The 18,961-nt window shown below is 56.2% G+C and overlaps 1 protein-coding gene and 1 long non-coding RNA gene across 2 annotated transcripts in view; one reads left to right on the top strand and one right to left on the bottom strand.

Moving 5' to 3' along the window:
- Positions 1-1,514: 1,514 nt before the first annotated feature.
- On the top strand, positions 1,515-4,956 carry LOC138432510 (uncharacterized). The gene is made up of 2 exons (XR_011253880.1): positions 1,515-2,338; positions 2,583-4,956. It is a non-coding gene; the product is annotated as an uncharacterized lncRNA (long non-coding RNA).
- Positions 2,959-18,961, bottom strand: part of MYT1L (myelin transcription factor 1 like) — a 394,605-nt gene continuing 378,602 nt past the window's right edge. Inside the window, exons 23-25 of the mRNA XM_069573812.1 lie at positions 10,653-10,756; positions 6,058-6,201; positions 2,959-5,020 (exon numbers count right to left, since the gene is read on the bottom strand). Coding sequence (XP_069429913.1) covers positions 4,994-5,020; positions 6,058-6,201; positions 10,653-10,756 — 275 coding nt within the window. The 3' untranslated portion in view covers positions 2,959-4,993. The remainder of the gene's footprint in view (positions 5,021-6,057; positions 6,202-10,652; positions 10,757-18,961) is intronic.

The following is an 18,961-nucleotide window of genomic DNA, read 5'->3' on the forward strand; positions in this document are numbered from 1 at the left end:
GGAGCCCCCAAGAGCTGGGATGTGCTGGCTTCATCGTATCAGGCAGGCCTGCCTGATACATTCCGTTCAGCTTGGACAGTGACCAGTAACTTCTGGGGCATTTTGGTGAAAGTGAAAGTCGCTCAGTCATGTCTGACTCTTTGCGACTCCAGGGACTATACAGTCCCTGCTCTCCAGGCCAGAGTACTGGAGTGGGGGGCCTTTCCCTTCTCCAGGGGATCTTCCCAACCCAGGGATCTAACTCGGGTCTCCCGCAACACAGGCAGATTCTTTACCAGCTGAGCCGCAAGGGAAGCCCGAGGATACTGAAGTGGGTAACCTATCCCTTCTCCAGGGGATCTTCCCAAGCCAGGATTGAACCGCGGTCTCCTGCACTGCAGGCGGATTCTTTCCCAGCTGAGCCACTGGGAAGCCTGAGAATACTGGAGTGGGGAGCCTGTCGCTGCTCCAGCGGATCTTCCCGACCCGGGTAATGGGAAGAAGGTGCAATCTCCCAGTTACAGGGTGAGTGGGTGCTGGGACGACCACAGAGCCGGGAGCAGAGCTCAAGCTGCTGTAGGGCCTGAGGCATGGGCCCCGTGAGCCCTCATCCCAGAGGAAGGAACGGGCTGTTGCTTCTTTCGGGCCCTTTCTCTGTGTGGCGTCTGTGACGGGGCCGGCTCACGGCGCAGGTGCCCCTCTGTCTCGCTGCGCGCCTTGCGCGGGCGCAGCGGTGCGTGTCGGGTGCGTGTCGATCGCGTCTCGGCAGAGCTGGGGTGGGAGGGGCGACCACACAGAAGGAGACCAGGCTGCTAACCTGGTCACTCGGAGAGAACGTGTGTGATGGTTTTTGTGAGGAAACTTCCAGATCTAAAGCTGTGCACACGTGGAAGGAGGAAGGACAGAGAGCCACGTTTCTTTTCCTTGATGCACCTTTTAACTCGCTTCGGGCCCGGGGCTCCCCCGTGTTGCTCTGCTGCGCTGAAAGGTCCGCAGCGCCGGAGCTGAGTGCGGAGGGAGTGGACCGTCCCAGGGCCCTGACAGCAATGGGCCTCCTGCCGCAGAGGGACGGGGACCGGGGACCAGGCCCCAGGGAGCCGAGAGGCCCCTGCTCACCAAGGCTTCTGCTGCTCCCGGTGACAGGGCTGCCGGGAGGAGGCGGGAGGCTGCCCTGGGCTCCAGAGGGGAGCTGCCGATGGCGTCGTGGGAGCGCAGAGCGTCCGCTTCATCCAGGCCGCCTCACTGCCCAGGGCGGGGGGCGCGTGGGAAGTGTGGGTGCCCCCGAGGGCGCGTGGGGAGTGTGGGGTGCCCCCGGGGGCACGTGATGAGGAGTGTGGGGTGCCCCCGGGGGCCACGTGCTCGGAATGGGGGTGACCCAGGGGTATGTGGTGTGGAATGTGGGGTGCCCCCGGGGGCCACGTGATGAGGAGTGTGGGGTGCCCCCGGGGGCACGTGGTGGTGAGTGTGGGGTGCCCCCGGGGGCCACGTGATGAGGAGTGTGGGGTGCCCCCGGGGGCACGTGGTGAGGAGTGTGGGGTGCCCTCGGAGCCTCTTCTCCCAAACACCCTGGAATCCTCACTCCGCCTGTTTACTTTCCGAAAAACCGCTCCACGGTCCGGGGTGAGAAAAGTGTGGTCGCAGCCGGCCCTGTTAGTACGTGCCTGGCAAGATCCATCAGGAGGGCGGGTTCAGACCAGAGGCCCGGGACCTGTGTGGGCTGCTGCCCCATCTCCCCACTCTCACTAGAGGGACCCTGGCTTCTGACCTGCCTCCCCGCCCCCGACTTTGGCTTCCCAGGGCCAGTGGTCCCCAGCTTCGGTTTGCTACTCGGGGCTGAGGGGGAGAGAAGGACTGGACAGACCCCCCCCACCTCCCCAGGCCTGGGGAGCTGGTGAGACCACCGGAACCACTAACATACACCGATGTGACCCAGCCTTGTTGCCACTCAGCTGCTTCGTAACCTCTTTGTCATTTGCTTTCTGTACTGTTCACGCCATCACAAGCATCCTGTTAGTGCGGAATTGTGCCCGTCGTTTCTGGCAACACCATCGTGTTCCAGAAAGTGCCTTTATCTCTTCTGCTCCAACCTCCCTCTGCACTAGGACCTTGGGGGTTGGTTTCACTCATTTCAGTGCATTTTCAGTTGTTCTGGCATTTTAGGAGGGACATCTGGAATTACTGGGTCAAGAATTTTGTAAGATTTCTGACCTTGCTAACCTGTTCTCCATCACGTTTACACTGATTCTCAGGGCAAGATGCTTCTGACCACCAGGCTGAAAGATCTCAGTCACGACAGCAGCCCCTCGATGTCCCGCCATCTGTTGAACTTCCACGACCCTGAAGACGCGCCGTTTCACAGGTGCGCCCCATGGTCTGAAGAGACGGGGTGGCGGGACCCTAAATCCCCCCCAGGACCCCACACTCCATCCGCCCTGGTGCAGCTGACCCAGTGCCAGGTGTAAAATACGGGCAACACCTGCTGGGAGATGGGCTCAGAGGCCGTGGAATCTCGGAGCAAGAGGAAGGCCGGGGAGCGGCCCGGCGCCGAGGGGCGAGGGGTGGCCCTGCGGCAGCTGGGAGAGCTATGAGCCTCTGCACCCCAGGCCTGGGGACATCTGTGACAGGTGCGGACCTTGGGACGTGGATGCATGCTGCGTGATGGCCGTGTCCATAGGGAGGGGCGTCTGCATCTGTGAGGATGTCCCTGCTCTGGGGGGACGCCTGCATCGGACGTGACCTCAGGAGGAGACAGTAGGGGTGACGGCAAGAGGTGTCACGTGGCTTCCTGACAAGCTCAGGGGCAGTGCCTCCAGGAACAGTCTCATCTGTGCTCACGGACCTCGGGGTAGACGGGTCAGCCCGCAGCAACGTCGTCGCAGGAGCGGCCGTGGCTGGGGAGAAAGACCCCCTGCCCAGACCCCATGCGCTTCCTGACTCAGTGAAGGTGCACACGCAGCTAGAGACCCTTCGTGCTACAAATGTGGTAACACCTTTTTTATTTAGAGTAAGATGTGTTAACATCCAGCATGACAAAATTTGTACAAAGTTCACAATTTAAAAATGAATATCACTGCAACTTGTGATTCCACACATTTATAGCAAAATTAAAGTGTCAACAAACCCATGCCGTGTAGTACAAAAATAAATCAAACTTCAGTTCCACAGAGAGCACGATAAATATTTATACAAAATTCTGTCTTAATAAATGATTACTTAAATTAACTTAGAAATGAATATGAACAATAAGTTATAATAAATAAACTCTGATGACTCACAATAATTCCATATGAAAGGTCAGCATTCTAATATGTGACACTTTTGTGATCCCTATATAATAGTCACAGATAACTTTGATTTGATATTATGTACCAACGTTAGATGAGCAGCAGATTTGTGCTTAAAACCCCTTTCCATTGTACATAGGTGAGAACAATTAGAATCCCAAACTGATACTACCTATTACGCTACGGAAAGCATCACTATAACTGGCTAGGAAGCTGCAGACAGCGACGGGGCGGGGAGATGCATGTGCCGATACGAACAACGGGGGCCTGCGGGGAGGCTGGGGCCCCGGACGGGATATGTGGCCGCAGGTGGCGAGGCGCACCTGGCTTCAGCTCTCAAAAAGGCAATTCTGAGCAGGGCAGCTACAACGAATCACGCAACAGAAAGAGGGCCCCGCAGGGAAGGCGCTGCGGCGCCTGAGTCATCACACAATCTTCTCCCAGCTAAGTAGTAAAGTCCTCCTGGAAAACTGTAAGCTTTTGTACAGTGAGCAGTATAAAGTGCCGCTGGGATGTACATGTATTATACACATATATATACCGAGGCTGAGTATTGTATCAGAGCATTTGCGGTGAGGCCCCTGTAATGTCGTAGCATCATCAGGCCAGCGGGGAGGCCTCCTCAGATTCCTCCAGGGTCAGCGTCACGAGGCTACTGACACGGGAATTGCACACCTCCGTACGGATACATGGGACAAGGTGAGTGCAAATAGTCGACTGGCACATTGTGGGGCAATGACCCTGTAAGTCCTGTTCTGCTAAAAATATTTTTTTTTAATTTTTACAAAACCCATCTTTTTTTTTTTTTCATAACAAAATTTTAAAGTACTTTTGTACTTCCTGCATAACATCAAGACATGGAAGGGAGAACGCTATCACATGTAAATCAAGTCAACAGCAATCGAAAACACGACAGGCCGTCCCGGGGACGCGTGAGGAGAGGGGAGCGCGGCGGCGGAGAGCGGTCTTACGCAGCGCGGAGTGCGGGTCGTCGGGGGAACAGTCAGTCTCCAGGGTGGAAACGAGTCTGAGATGATCTAGCGTAAAGCAAGAAAGTGCTGAAGGGCATTTAGTTACTCCCACCATCTGACGGCATTCGTTTCTAGAGCAGGTCACCACCGAGCGGACAAGGCTACGCGAACCTTCGGTCCGCGGGCCTCCGGAGGGCGGCCCGTGCAGCGCGCGCCCGCCTCTGAGCAGGACGCGGGCTTCCTCGAAGCCAGCGCTGGGCGGGGCGCTTGCCTGAGCCGCTTTCCCACCCAGGCCGGCCCGCAGCTCAGCCCGGTCACGCGAGGACTGGCACGCCGTCTGCCTTTATCCCCCACGGGAAACTCACGACAGCGACAACAGGAATGGTAACTGGATAAGGTGGAAGGGGAAAGAGAGTCTCAAAGGATCTTTGAGCGCAAAGGAAAACACACGGATTCTGTTGGGCAACAGACGGTTCAGAGGGCGAGGAGCCCTCGGGGAGGGAGGAGAAGGTTGCTCCAAAGCGGCCCGAGAGAGGAGGAGGAATCTTCGGGTCGTCCACCTCTACTCTGCCCCTGTCTTAGCTGAAGGTCCCACCGTCACACCATGTAACGCTCAGGAGTTAATTTAAAAGTGCTGTTTAAGCTGCTTTGAATCTTCTGCCAAGTTTCCATGGCTTGATGTTGTCTTACAATAAATTACTTATCTCATTTCTTACAGTTAATCCATATGCCATTTCCTTGGAATGCAAAAAACCTCATTTATTGCCCCCACCATACACCATCCTCCTAAAACAAACAAACAAAAAAATCACATAATATTTCCAAGCATTGTTCAAAAATAAAGCATTTTTTTGCAACCAATTCTTGCTATGAAACAATATGCACACAAAATGTATTTCTTAAATTCCGTAAGATCCTCCAACATGAGGCAAAACGATAACATCTAAAAAGTGGCTGCTGGGCCACCAAATGATCATTCAGAGCTGTTTGTGTGTGTGTGTGTGTGTGTCCATTTCAGTTCAAAATACTAAACATTTAATCACTAAAGCATTAAAAAGAATGTACACTCTATTTATTTTGATCGGCTTACCTCTTCAGAAATATATAGACCCCCAAATGTGCATACATCAGCAGCTATAAACATTACATGGCATGTCACACTATGTCAGCTTATATGAAAACGTACAAAAATGTGAATGTATTCCAAAACTATTCTGCAGGTACTATCTTTAAAGCAAGACAGAAAATCATTATGAAGTCTTGTAAGCATAACACCGTTTCAAACAGAAATGAATATAGAACACTTTCTGGTAAATTACAGCAGCAAAGAACAAGAGGCATCGTTTTTAAGCAAGATTCCACCACTACAGCAGCTGTTCAGACCTGAATTCCTCTCACAGCCTGCTTTATATTTTCCAGTAGAGCTTTATTTTCTGGGCTCTGATAACGGTCTTGATTTGTATACATGTCCGTCAAAGTAGTCACGTATGCATCAAAATTTTGTTCATTGATTGGATCCTACGAGATATTAAATAGTAGTTCATATGCAACTTTTATTTTCTTAATAGGATATTCACATCAGCATAAAATAGTATCCCAGCCTAACGCCACTGTCCTTATCTTACTTAAAAGGCCTTTCAGAGCAGCTTAACCTTAGGGGATTTACCGATCAGCCCCACCAGAGCGGTTCACGTTATGGCTTGGGGGAGGTAACCGCAAGCATCCAAGGTCTGAGAACCACGAGGACAGAACAGACAGACAGCTAGGCTAGGATGAGCACTGCGCGCGGCCCCGGGGGCCTCCGCCCGGCGCCGGTCACTTACCATGTGCGGCAGCTGGATGTTGGCGAGGCTGTGGATCAGAGACTGGCTGAGGTTGGCGAGCTCGTGCAGGAGCGACTCGTTCTGCTGCTCGATCACCTTGTTCTCCTCCTCAATGGTCTTGAGGCTGGACTCCATGGTGGTGATCTGGAAACACAGACCTCGGGCATGTAACACGAGCCGCCCCCAGCGCGGGGCCTCGGGCGCCACGCGGGGGCGCAGCCTCTGCACTCAAAGCCAGAGGTTTCCCTGTGAAGGCCTGGACGCTGAAGGGGTCACTTCGTGCGCTTTGAGTCCTCACACTCAAGCACTTGGCAACTGGACCCTAACAGCTGGTCTCTCTGAAAAGGAGCCGGTGCATGAAGGTGGGCTAGGTTCCCAGGCTGTCTCAGCTTTCACGAAGTTTTTAAAAGGTCTTCTTGTCACTGTGCACAGACGATCGTGTGAGGACTGGCCTTGTGCCACCCAGGCCTTTCTGCTGGCGTGACAGGACGATCTATCTGGATTAGTATCTTAGGATGTGGGGCTAACACATCCTCTTCTTCAGTTCGGTTCAGTCACTCAGTTGTGTCCAACTCTTTGTGACCCCATGAATTGCAGGACGCCAGGCCTCCCTGTCCATCACCAACTCCCGGAGTTCACTCAGACTCACGTCCATCGAGTTGGTGATGTCATCCAGCCATCTCCTCCTCTGTCATCCCCTTCTCCTCCTGCCCTCAATCCCTCTCAGGATCAGAGTCTTTTCCAATGAGTCAACTCTTCGCATGAGGTGGCCAAAGTACTGGAGTTTCAGCTTTAGCATCATTCCTTCCAAAGAAATCCCAGGGCTGATCTCCTTCAGAATGGACTGGTTGGATCTCCTTGCAGTGCAAGGCTGAAGCTAATACTGCACAGAGAAGTCTTGAAATATTGGTTTATTTGTGAGTCACTATCCTCTCCAGAAAAAAAAAAAAACTGCTTTATTGACTACGCCAAAGATTTTGACTGTGTGGATCACAACTAACTGGAAAGTTCTTCAAGAGAAGGGAATACCAGACCACCTGACCTGCCTCCTGAGAAATCTGTACGCAGGTCAAGAAGCAATAGTTAGAACCGGACATGGAACAACAGACTGGTTCCAAATGGGAAAAGGAGTACGTCAAGGCTGTATATTGTCACCCTGCTTATTTAACTGATATGCAGAGTACATCATGAGAAACACTGGGCTGGATGAAGCACAAGCTGGAATCAAGATTGCCAGGAGAAATAGCAATAACCTCAGATATGCAGATAACATCACCCTTATGGCAGAAAGTGAAGAAGAACTAAAGAACCTCTTGATGAGAGTGAAAAAGGAGAGTGAAAAAGCTGGCTTAAAACTCAACATTCAGAAAACTAAGATCATGGCATCTGGTCCCAATACTTCATGGCAAACAGATAAGGAAACAATGGAAACAGTGGGAGACTTTATTTTTGGGGCTCCAAAATCACTACAGATGGTGACTGCAGCCGTGAAATTAAAAGATGCTTGCTCCTTGGAAGAAAAGCTATGACCAACCTAGACAGAATATTAAAAAGCAAAGACATTGCTTTGCCAACAAAGGTCCATCTAGTCAAGGCTATGGTTTTTCCAGGAGTCATGTATGGATGTGAGAGTTGGACTATAAAGAAAGCTGAGCACCGAAGGATTGATGCCTTTGAACTGTGGTGTTGGAGAAGACTCTTGAGAGCCCCTTGGACCCCTTGGACTGGAGATCCAACCAGTTCATCCTAAAGAAAATCAGTCCTGAATGTTCATTGGAAGGACTGATGCTGACGCTGAAACTGCAATCCTTTGGCCACCTGATCTGAAGAACTGACTCATTAGAAAAGACCCTGATGCTGGGAAAGATTGAAGGCAGGAGGAGAAGGGGACGACAGAGGATGAGATGGTTGGATGGCATCACTGACTCAGTGGACATGAGTCTGAGCAAACTCCGGGAGTTAGTGATGGACAGAAAGGCCTGGCGTGCTGCAGTCCGTGGGATCCCAAAGAGTTGGACATGACTAAGCAACAGAACTGATCCTCTTCGTAGTCACGAGGCAGGGGTCCTAAGCGGCCTGTATGGTGTCACTGCCTCCCTACCTGAGAGAAGGGTCTGGCATGGCTTCCTGACCGCTCTCCCTTCCTCTAACCTCCCAGAGAGAACGTAACCATTGCTGTGGAGCCTCCTGGCCTCCGCCTGCCGCCAGACAACCAGTCCTCACTTACTGCACAGCAGGCTGGAGAGCTGCCCGCTCTGCAAAGGGAGCTGAGGGACCCTCAGCGACAGAACCAAACAGGGAGCTCCTGGAGGCCACAGCGTGTGTGCTGGGCTCTGTGGGTCCCCAAGCTGGCCTCAGAGGGGATGCATGGAAACAGGACTGTCTGCCGTACGCCAGGCTCACAGCCTGGTGCCTCCAAATGGCAACCACCGATTGCCCTGAATTATCCGAATCTCTGCTCATCAGCTCTAAACTCTGATTTCTCAGGTAGGATGTCCCTGCTCACATCCAAGGATCCCAAGCAGCTGGGGTCTAAGGGAGTCCCTGAGTTCAGCTTTCCCAGGTTTGCCAGGCAAGATCTGGCTCTTTGTGGATTCAAGAGCAATAACACTTGTCAGTAGGCACGTCTCTAGGTGAGAGTATTTCCCGTGGAAGGACACTCGTTGTCCTGAGCTTCTGACCCAGCAGCATTCAGAGGAAAAGCCAGCTCCCCAGGAACTGCTCAGAGGTGGAACGGGGGGCGGGCAGAGTGCTGCCAGGGGGTCAGCATCCCCCGTGGCTGGCCCCTCGGGGTGGAGGGGCTGACTGCACTGCCGCGGGGCTCCCAGTAGCAGGGAGGAGCCGTGGGCACTGGGCGCCTGGCGGGTAATGGGCGCCTGGCGGGTACTGGGCGCCTGGCGGGTACTGGGCGCCTGGCAGCATGCAGCCCGGGAGAGTCCAAGGCTGCTGTGATGGAGGAATGGCCCGGCTCTCGGTGCGGGGCACCCGGGGCTTGGGGAGGGGCTGGAGGCAGCCTGTCCTGCGGGTCAGGAGCCCCGTGTTCTCAGCTCAAGGTCCTCAGCCTGGGGACAGGCCCCCTGCTATTGGGAGCGTCCTCGTCTACCTGTGTAACGAGCAGCAGGCTTCCTGCAGCGGAGGGACGCGGACCTGAGGACAGTGTGTGCGTGCGTGCACGACCTCTCGCCCGGGCTCAGGATAGAGCTGAGACGTGTTAGAGACGTCCACAGAGCTGAGCAATCACTGATTCGATGAGACAAAATGTATACATAACTCTACACTTGAATTTTTTTTTTTTTTTTTTTTGCCAAGCCACCAAGCTTTAGGGCTCTTAGTTCCCTGACCAGGGACTGAACCTGTGCCCCTTGCCTTGGAAATGCCGAGTCCTGGCACTGGACCCCCAGGGAAGCGCCTGTCCTGAGCACTTCTGATGGAGAGACCACTGAGCTCTTCTGAGCTCGGGACCCAGGACCCTGCAGGGACCCTGCAGGGACCCTGGTCTCCCGCAGCCTCTGCAGGAGTAAAATGCAGGCCAGACTGACATTCATGCCTTTGAAGCAGCAGAACCAGAGCCTGCTTTTGCACTGAAAGCTCACATGGAGCCCACAGGTAACACAGGTAAGGGTGAGGCTCGGGTGGTCTGGGTCCCAGGTTGGGGGTGGGGTGGCAGGCGCCACGACCTTTGCCTCGTAACCATCACTGGGTGTCCAGTGTGGTCAGGGGACCCCGCTGAGCTCTGCCTTCAGCACCGGTCACAGCACAGCGGCAAAGCCCCCTCCCTTCCTGGGTGTCACTGGCGCTGTGAGGGCGGCGGGGCATGGGGGCACCAGAAAGCCAGGTGGTGGGGTCTCCAACCTTCCCACCCTGGAGAGGCTGTGCCCCCGGGGGGCAAGGACCAGCAGCGGCCTGTCCCTGGATGTGTAGGGAGGGTCCCAGAAAGGCTGTGAGCGTCCCGGAGGGGACGGCTGGGGAGGGGCCATCTGACCACGGGGAGGGGGGTCTGTGCAGGACAGGGCCCCCAGTGTCACCTCTGGCCACACCGGGGGTGTCCCACCCCGGAGCCTCGTGAGGCACAGTCCTGTGGTCAGCTGAGCTGGGCGCCCTGGACCTGCAGCTCTGCAGCCTCAGTTCAGCCGTTGCAGGCCATACATGTGGCCTGATGTGCTCACATCTTGTGTGGCCGCTGCGGGCACATGGGGGGGTCAGGACGAGGCACCTGGGCTCAGGCCTCCGGCAGGGGCTCGGTGGAGACCGGACCTGGCCCGCCCAGCAGCCTTGCCGGGAGTCTGCGTGGACACAGGCAGGCCGGGATCCCAGGGATGGGCGGCCCAGCTTTGGCATCCAGGGGATGAGCTCTCCCCCTGCAGGGACAGGAGACCCTCAGGACCCACTGCTGGGAACCACGCTTCACTGAAACTCCGAGACGAGCGAACACTAGTCCAGCAGGGGCCTTGCAGTGACAGCAAAGTTTGCCACTGAAATCACCTCAATAAAAGACCAAGAAAAGGGTGAAAGAGTAAGGAAGACTGGGCTAAGACTAGGGGATGCACGCCCTCTGGGGGCCTGGAGGCTCGATTGGGGGCCTCAGAAACTGTTACCTGAGTTCTGAGCTTGATCATATCAGCCTCCATCTGCGAGTTGGACTCGTTCAGTTCCTTGATCTCCTCGTCCAGCTGCTTGATTTCCTCATCATTCTCTATGCCTGCAGGGACGGGAGGGTCAGAGACGTGGGCCGGGGGCCGCCGCGGGGAGGACGGGGGGTCAGAGACGCTGGGCCCAGGGCCGCTGCGGGGAGGACAGGGGGTCAGAGACGTGGGCCGGGGGCCGCCGCGGGGAGGACGGGGGGGTCAGAGACGCTGGGCCCGGGGCCACCATGGGGAGGACGGGGGGTCAGAGATGCTGGGCCCGGGGCTGCTGTGGGGAGGACGGGGGGTCAGAGATGCTGGGCCCAGGGCCGCTGCGGGGAGGACGGGAGGGTCAGAGACGTGGGCCCGGGGCTGCTGCGGGGAGGACGGGGGGTCAGAGACGCTGGGCCCGGGGCCACCATGGGGAGGACGGGGGGTCAGAGACGCTGGGCCCAGGGCCGCTGCGGGGAGGACGGGGGGTCAGAGACGTGGGCCGGGGGCCGCCGCGGGGAGGACGGGAGGGTCAGAGATGCTGGGCCCGGGGCTGCTGTGGGGAGGACGGGGGGTCAGAGATGCTGGGCCCAGGGCCGCTGCGGGGAGGACGGGAGGGTCAGAGACGTGGGCCCGGGGCTGCTGCGGGGAGGACGGGGGGTCAGAGACGCTGGGCCCGGGGCCACCATGGGGAGGACGGGGGGTCAGAGACGCTGGGCCCGGGGCCGCCATGGGGAGGACTGGGGCACCGTCACTCCTCCAGACGGGGAGCCCAGTTTGCTGGGAAAACAGACTCTTGAATGAAAACGAAACGGTCGTGGGTTGTGGGTCTTCTCGTCCCCACTGCCATCCTCACAGTGATGGCACCTACAAACCGGGGAAGCAGCTGGGGGTCACAGACCCTCACAAACGGAAAGTTTTCATCTTCAGCAAAAACTGAGACGGTCCACCAGAGCCTGCGAGTGTGCCCCCTGAACCCGGCGGTCACCCCGTGTCCTGGGCGTGGGTGTCCCCGGCTCTGGCCGTGACCTGTCTGCTCCGCGTGTGGTCTGCCTCTCTGTCCCCCCACCCCCTTCTCCCCCAAATCTCAGAAGGAGCCAGGCGGCTGCTGTATCTGAAAAGAAGAGAGCAGGGCGCAACCCCCCCAAGCTGGGGTTCTGCAGATGAGACTCCACACACACACACACACACACACACACACACACACGACCGAAGCCCTGACTTGCTGGGTGCTGAGCGGGCGCTCTTGTGGGAGGCGCAGCGACCGGCTCCAGGTGGTGGTCTCAGAAGCTCCCGGAATACCGACCCTGACTGGTGGGCACACCCCTCATCTGAAGGGCCAGCTTGTGGGGCTTTGTGGGGCAGAGTTCGGGGAGGCCAGGAGGGCACTGTGGGCACCAGCTCCTGAGGGGGCCCGGGTGGGCTGCAGGGAGGAACGTCGGAGTGCCTAGGGGCGCGTTAGAGGCCAGGTCTCCCAGCCAGCTGGGGCTGCGAGGCTTCGCCGGGGTCAGAAAGGCCCTGGCCCTCGAGGTGCTTGCCCTGGTCTCCTGTGGTTGGGAGTCCCCAGGGGAGAGCAGAAATCCCGCAGGCAGAGTGCAGAAGAGCCACTCCCATCACTCGCCCGACACCTGGGGGAGACTGGGGGCCGCTGTCCAGCTCTGCAGAGAGAGGGGTCCAGTCTGCCCCAAACGGAGGGCCTCTGACAACCCAGAAACCCTGCGCACGCTGCGCCTGGCGCCAGCGCCCAGGAATCGAGAAAAGAGCGAGAAGGGGTTCGGGTCTTCGCTGCTATTTGTAGTGAAATGAAGGAAAAAAAGACTCAAGAGAGTAAAACATCCTCCTCTGGAGGAGCCCATTTCTTCTAGGACATCATGTTTCCTTGTGAATGTGATCAGGCGGGACGTGTCGTTGCGCTCAGCTTGATTTCCCTTTAATTACCCTTCCTTCCCAACTGTTTCTCCCACGGATCTGTCTCAGGTGGGAAAGTCAGCCTCACGGGTGAGGTGGTCTCAAGCGCCCCCCCTCCCTCGGCCACACTCCCACCGTGACCCGGGGACCCCGTGTCCATGGCCCTCATCAGCCCCTTCGGTCTGCAAGGCGCTTCTCTGCAGCCTCTTACAGGGTCCAGAGGGTCAGCAACGAAATGTGCCTTTTCACCAAATGCTCCCGAAAAACAGCCCAAGGACACAATAGACGATGCTGCCAGTACAGAAGCGAGGTCTACGCCTTCTCAGCGGCGGGCCGCTGTTTCCCCCTCTGAGTCTGTGACCAGGCCTTTATGGAAATCCCTCAAAATCAGGAGCTAGGGTCAGCTGAGTTAGCGTATGCAAAAGCAGCCACTTGGGAGGTCTCCATCAAAGCCATGGCCAATGTTATTCTTCTGCAGCTGAAGGTCAGGTACAGCTCAAGGTAAGGATGCATAAAAATAATCAAGATAAGTGCATAAAAATCCTGACTTGTAAAGCAACTAAATCATGAGTTAATTTACCATGTAATGAGGATTTGCCAGGACCTTCCTTTACGTTCCTTAAAGGGCTTCCCTGGCGGCTGAGGTGGTAAAGAACCCTCCTGCAATGCAAGAGACCATGGTTCAATCCCCGGGTTGGGAAGATCCCCTGGAGAATGGCATGGCTACCCACTTCAGTATTCCTGCCTGGAGAATTCCATGGACAGAGGAGCCTGGTGGGCTACAGTCCATGGGGTTGAAAAGGGTCGGACATGAGCAAGCAACTAACAGTTTCACTTCCTCTAAGTCCCTACCCATCCAGGCGCAGCGAGTACATCTCATGTGAAACCTGCGGAAACGTCACAACCCTGCCTGGATCTTTGGGCTGTGAAGGTCAGATTTTCTCAGTGGGTTTCTGTTCAGACTTTTGGACAAGCTCTCCAGGTTGTACTTCTTGTTTTTTAGGTTTGGACAATTTAAAGTCTTCTCTTCTCCAGGTGTGCTTTGCTGCTTCAGCTGAAGACCAGCTGTGTGAAGAGCGGGCTATCACATTTTTCTAAGAATCACAGAGAATCCGCCTCTATTCCCTGACCCCTGAGGCCCAGCTGCCTTTGCAGATTTAGTGATCTTCTTTCGGATTCACACTGGCTGAAGGCACTGCGGCAGGCTCTGATGCTTGCTGCGGGGCACGTCTCCCCAAGGCCCCTTAGGTAGCAGCTCTGACCCTCTCGGTAAGGATGCGTGGGTAAAGATGAAGCAGTCTTCTCTCACAGGGAAAATAAAACGTCTGATTTTTACTTGCATGTAACATGCGAGTGTCAGTGAGCAGACGAGACTGCGTGTCAGGAAGGTCCCTGATGCTGGGGTCTGTACATGAGGCCGGTGGAGCTCGTCCCAGGGAACCACCCTCTGTGACCCTCAGAGCCGCTTGATCAAGAGACCAGGGTTTGGATAATTCGTGGTAAGAAGGGTGAAAAGCGCGCTATGTATGCATCTGCCTGTATCCAATCCGAGATTCATGTTTCCCTTGAGTCGTGAGTGTGTGAGTGTGATTGTCAGTGGAACAATCCACTTCGGGGCTGGCAGTCTGAAGACCACAACACTGTTACAAGACCCAGGGAACGGCGGGAAGACCAGCACGCCTCGGATTTCCATTGAACTTGCCTGATTGGCTTGTCAGGATGCTCTATCAATGGTACTTCATATACAGCGAAGCCTGTGAGATACTCCAGCATGTCAGCACTTTTGTCTTGGGGCTCAGTTTGGTAGCTCAGTCATGTCTGACTCTTTGAGACCCCATGGACTGCAGCACGCCAGGCCTCCCTGTCCATCACCAACTCCTGGAGTTTACTCAAACTCATGTCCATTGAGTCGGTGATGCCATCTAACCATCTCATCCTCTGTCCTCCCCTTCTCCTCCTGCCTTCAATCTTTCCCAGCATCAGAGTCTTTTCCAGTGAGCCAGTTCTTCACATCAGGTGGCCAAAGGATTGGAGTTTCAGCTTCAGCATCAGTCCTTCCAATGAATATTCAGGACTGATTTCATTTAGGATGAACTGGTTAGATCTCATTGCAGTCCAAGGGACTCTCAAGAGTCTTCTCCAACACCACAGTTCAAAAGCAACAATTCTTCGGTGCTCAGCTTTCTTTCTAGTCCAACTCTCACATCCATACATGACTACTGGGAAAACCATAGCTTTGACTAGACGGACCTTTGTCTGCAAAATAATGTCTCTGCTGTCTAGGTTGGTCATAGCTTTTCTTCCAAGAAGCAAGTGTCTTTTAATTTCACGGCTGCAGTCACCATCTGCAGAGATTCTGGAGCCCAAGGAAAGAGTCTTGGGGCCAAATTCTGGCAAAAGGGAACTAGAAGAATTTTGATAAAGTCATGAGATGAGAATGTGGTCTCTCTGGAATATAGGTGAAATCTTAGGAGCCTGTTTCACTGTTTTGAACTTCCATCAAAGAGCATCCATCAGTTATCACGTTTTCTTCGACTTTCATGGAAAACCAGCGTCTACGCAGCGGACAGAGACCATGTGACCTGTAGACGTCCTGAAGTCTGGAGGCGTTTCTGAGCTGCCCTGATGAGAGGGTTAGCAGTCTGGGGTTTAAGGCTGGCTTTCCAAACATGACAGACAGACCCGGAATCTGAATCCATATCTGCTACTTACCAGTCCGGTGATGACTACTCTCCTTAATCCCTCAAAACCCCAAATGCTTGCATCACAAATGGTCCCTGTCAGACACAGTGGCTCTAAGAAATCAACTGTATGTCAGATGCCTGACCTTCAGTGAGACTTGCCAGACAGGGGCCAAAGAAAAGTGCCAGATGCTGCCGTCCGAGCGGCCCACCAGCACCAGGCCTCTGCAGGCACGTCTCTGCTCTGGCTGCAAAGTAGAGCAAACTGGTTTTGTCCTGCTGACCCGGTCATGGGAGCTAAAAAAATAGCTAAAAGGAAAAATATTGCATCTGCTCTAGTGCAGTGGGCTTCAATACTTTGAATTAAAAAATTAACAAAAGACACACCTCTTCCTCACAAGTCCTAAAATTGTCACCTAAAGCTTTTTCTTGTGACGTTAAATAGTTGTCAAAAATGTATATATTTCTAGAAAATTGTATGTTGCAGAGTATCTTCAGTATATTTCCATCAAACCCTTGAGTCAAGTGTTTAATTTATGAAAACAGTCTACTGTGTAAATGAAGTGGCAAATCAGGTTTCATTATCAAAACAATTTGCACATCAGATCAACCTTCCAATGGAGGTCATCTTCACTTTAAACCCAATAAAAACACTAGCCTGGGCCCCCATGGAGACAGCCCTCGTGCCTCTGAGTTTCGGTCTAGGAGGTTAGTAGGCGTGTGGATGGTGGATGGTGGATGGAAGGGGGGGGCGGCGTGTGGATGCACTGACCAGCACAGGCTGCCTCCCTCTCTCCGCTTGAGCTCAGCCCTGCTCCCCCTTCCCCTGCCCTCTGCCTCCCGGATGCGCCCTCAGGAGCCCAGCATTCAGGAGCGCTTCAGTTCAGGTGAGTCCTGTCTTAGCTGACAGCGGGGACTGCGGTGGGGGGAAGGGCAGGCCCATGACCGGTAGGTTCTCTGTCTGTCAGACTCTGGAGAGTCAGGGGGAATTTGAGGGTCTGGTAGGGAAGTTCCCATGGCCCTCCATGGGAGTGTGCCCCCAGGTCACCCCCGAGAGCCCAGGTCACCTCTCAGAGCCCAGGTCACCCCTCAAAGCCCAGGTCACCCTCAGAGCCCAGGTCACCCCTGAGAGGCCCAGGTCACCCCTGAGAGGCCTAGGTCACCCCTCAGAGCCCCAGGTCACCCCTCAGAGCCCAGGTCGCCCCTCAGAGCCCCAGGTCACCCCTCAGAGCCCAGGTCGCCCCTCAGAGCCCAAGTCACCCTCAGAGCCCCAGGTCGCCCCTCAGAGCCCCAGGTCGCCCCTCAGAGCCCAGGTCACCCCTGAGAGGCCAGGGCGCCCCTCAGAGCCCAGATTGCCCCTCAGAGCCCCAGGTCGCCCCTCAGAGCCCAAGTCACCCTCAGAGCCCCAGGTCGCCCCTCAGAGCCCCAGGTCACCCCTGAGAGGCCCAGGTCACCCCTGAGAGGCCCAGATTACCCCTCAGAGCCTCAGGTAACCCCTCAGAGCCCCAGGTCGCCCCTCAGAGCCCAGGTCACCCCTGAGAACCCCAGGGCATGAGAGCCCAGCTTGGAAGCCCCCTCCCGGAGGGGAGAGAGGGCCAGGTCCCCTCAGCCCTCCTGGGCAGAGCGGGGCCCTGGCCGGCGGTGAGCCGGCTCTGGTTCCCTCCCAAGTCACCTGCCTTTGCTCCCCCCTCACCCCTCTGAGTTTCCTTTTCCTTCTAGGTGACGGAGAACGTCAGGCTCGGGCTGTTGATGATATAAATGGATCGGTGCACAACATCCCCGGGCAGAGCTGCAGGCAGGGGAGGGGGTCCTTCCCTCAGCTCAGTGCCCTGACAGCAGGCACGAGAGGAGGGGGCAGTTCTTTCGTTTCCCTCCCTCCTGACCCCATGGACTGCAGCCCGCCAGGCTCAGTGGGGATTCTCCAGGCAGGGATGCTAGAGTGGGTTGCCAGGCCCTCCTCCACCTTCTCTCCTGAACGCTTGACCAAAACCACGCCAAACAACAGGAAAACCAAAGCCCCTGCCGCACAGCTCCCGGGAGGGAGGCTCACAGGCCCGCAGTGAATGTGCGGGGGGTCCCAGAGGAGACCCCGATAACTGTGCGGGGCTCCAGCTACCCAGACAACACGGGGTCACTCAGAACAGTGACGGGCTTTGGGGGACGAGGCCGGAGCAGGCTCTTCTCTAAACTTCAAAAGGAAAGAGGGAACACTGGGTTTTAGAACCGGAAAGAGGCTTTGGGACCCTCAGACGTGCTCCTTCCCGTTCAGATGAACGCCTGGGGGGGAACGCCTGGACTGAGGACAGAGCTGCTGGCCCGAGCCAGCCTGGGGCTTTGGGCGGGCCTGGCCACGGAGTGACCTTGGACAAGGCGTACCCTCCGGATGCTCAAGAGAAGAGAGTGAGAGGTTGTCTCTTCCTCACACACCGCAGGGGCCATGCCTTCAACTGCGGAGGGCAGGTGTGGCTGACGTGGGCAGTGACCACTGACCCCTAGCCCCCAAAAGAATCTCCTGAGTCCTGCCCTTGGGTCAGACACACAGGGATGAGGCCGTTTATCTGCAGAGTGATGTGCTCGGCTCTGGGTTCAGTAGGAAATGCCTCTAGTCCTGGCAGAAAAGGCGCCCCGACAGGTGTGGAGAGAGCGGACTGTCAGGCCGGGCTCGGCACGGACTGGGCTTGGGGAGACCCGGGTTTGACCTGACTCTGCAGCTTCATCGCCAGGTGACCTGGGCTCCCAAGGTCCTTGTCTGTGGACAAGTGTGTGAGAGAACCTACAGCAGGAAGACATGTTCCGAAATCTGGAGTCACGGCGCTGAGCTCGGATGCAGAGATGAGCCGACGGAGACCCCTGAGGGCGACCCCGTTGACCTGGGCTGGGCCTGGAGTTGGGCGTCCAGCCAGATGAAGCCTGGGCTCCTCGCCCACGTGGCACCCGCCCTTTCTGGTTCCCAGCAGCACTTGGCCGACACGGAAGGATTCCGAGGGTCAGACGTCCCACAGGAGAGACGCGGAAGGAGGATTCCGAGGGTCAGACATCCCACAGGAGAGACGCCAGCTGGGGCCTCCCCAAGCTCCGGCCGCCCTCCCGGCGGGAGGCTCCTCCTGCGGTGTGCAGACCTGCTCACCCCGCTCCTCGCTGTGTCTGCCCTGCTCCATCTATCAGAGTCAGAAGCGGGTGCGGGCTCACGTCAGTTTGCAGAAGAATTTCTGCTTTAGCTCCAGGGTCGTTTGCAGGTGAGATGTCATGCTAAACATTTCGGAAAGAGCTCAGTGGATGTGGCTTTCCTTGGTGACCTTGGAGTCTCTAGACCGGCTCCGTCAGGCTGGTGGGCTGGTCTGAAGGCTCCTGTCCAGCTGGTCCTGCGTCTCGAGCCCGCAGCCGCCTTGAACAGACGTGGGCCTCATGGGACCAAGACTTTGGGTGAGGCATCATGGCCCTGGGTGCCTTCCTGGTGGGTGACGGGGCCCATGTTGAGGACCGTTGTCTCTGCGCCCCTTGAGCCATCCTCAGAACCGAAAATGAATGTCCAGTGAGTGCCGGCAGCTTCCAGATGGCGGCTAGGGCTCCCAGCCCCATCAGGCCAGCATGAGGCAGGGCTGGATCCTGGTCTGCCTGGACCCCAGCCCAGGAAGTGGAGGAGGAGGGGCCGGGCTCCACTGCCGCCCTGTCCTGGGGGCCGGGCTCCTGTGATGTGCCCAG

The sequence above is a fragment of the Ovis canadensis genome, chromosome 2, assembly GCF_042477335.2.
Source record: "Ovis canadensis isolate MfBH-ARS-UI-01 breed Bighorn chromosome 2, ARS-UI_OviCan_v2, whole genome shotgun sequence".
NCBI lineage: Eukaryota > Metazoa > Chordata > Mammalia > Artiodactyla > Bovidae > Ovis > Ovis canadensis.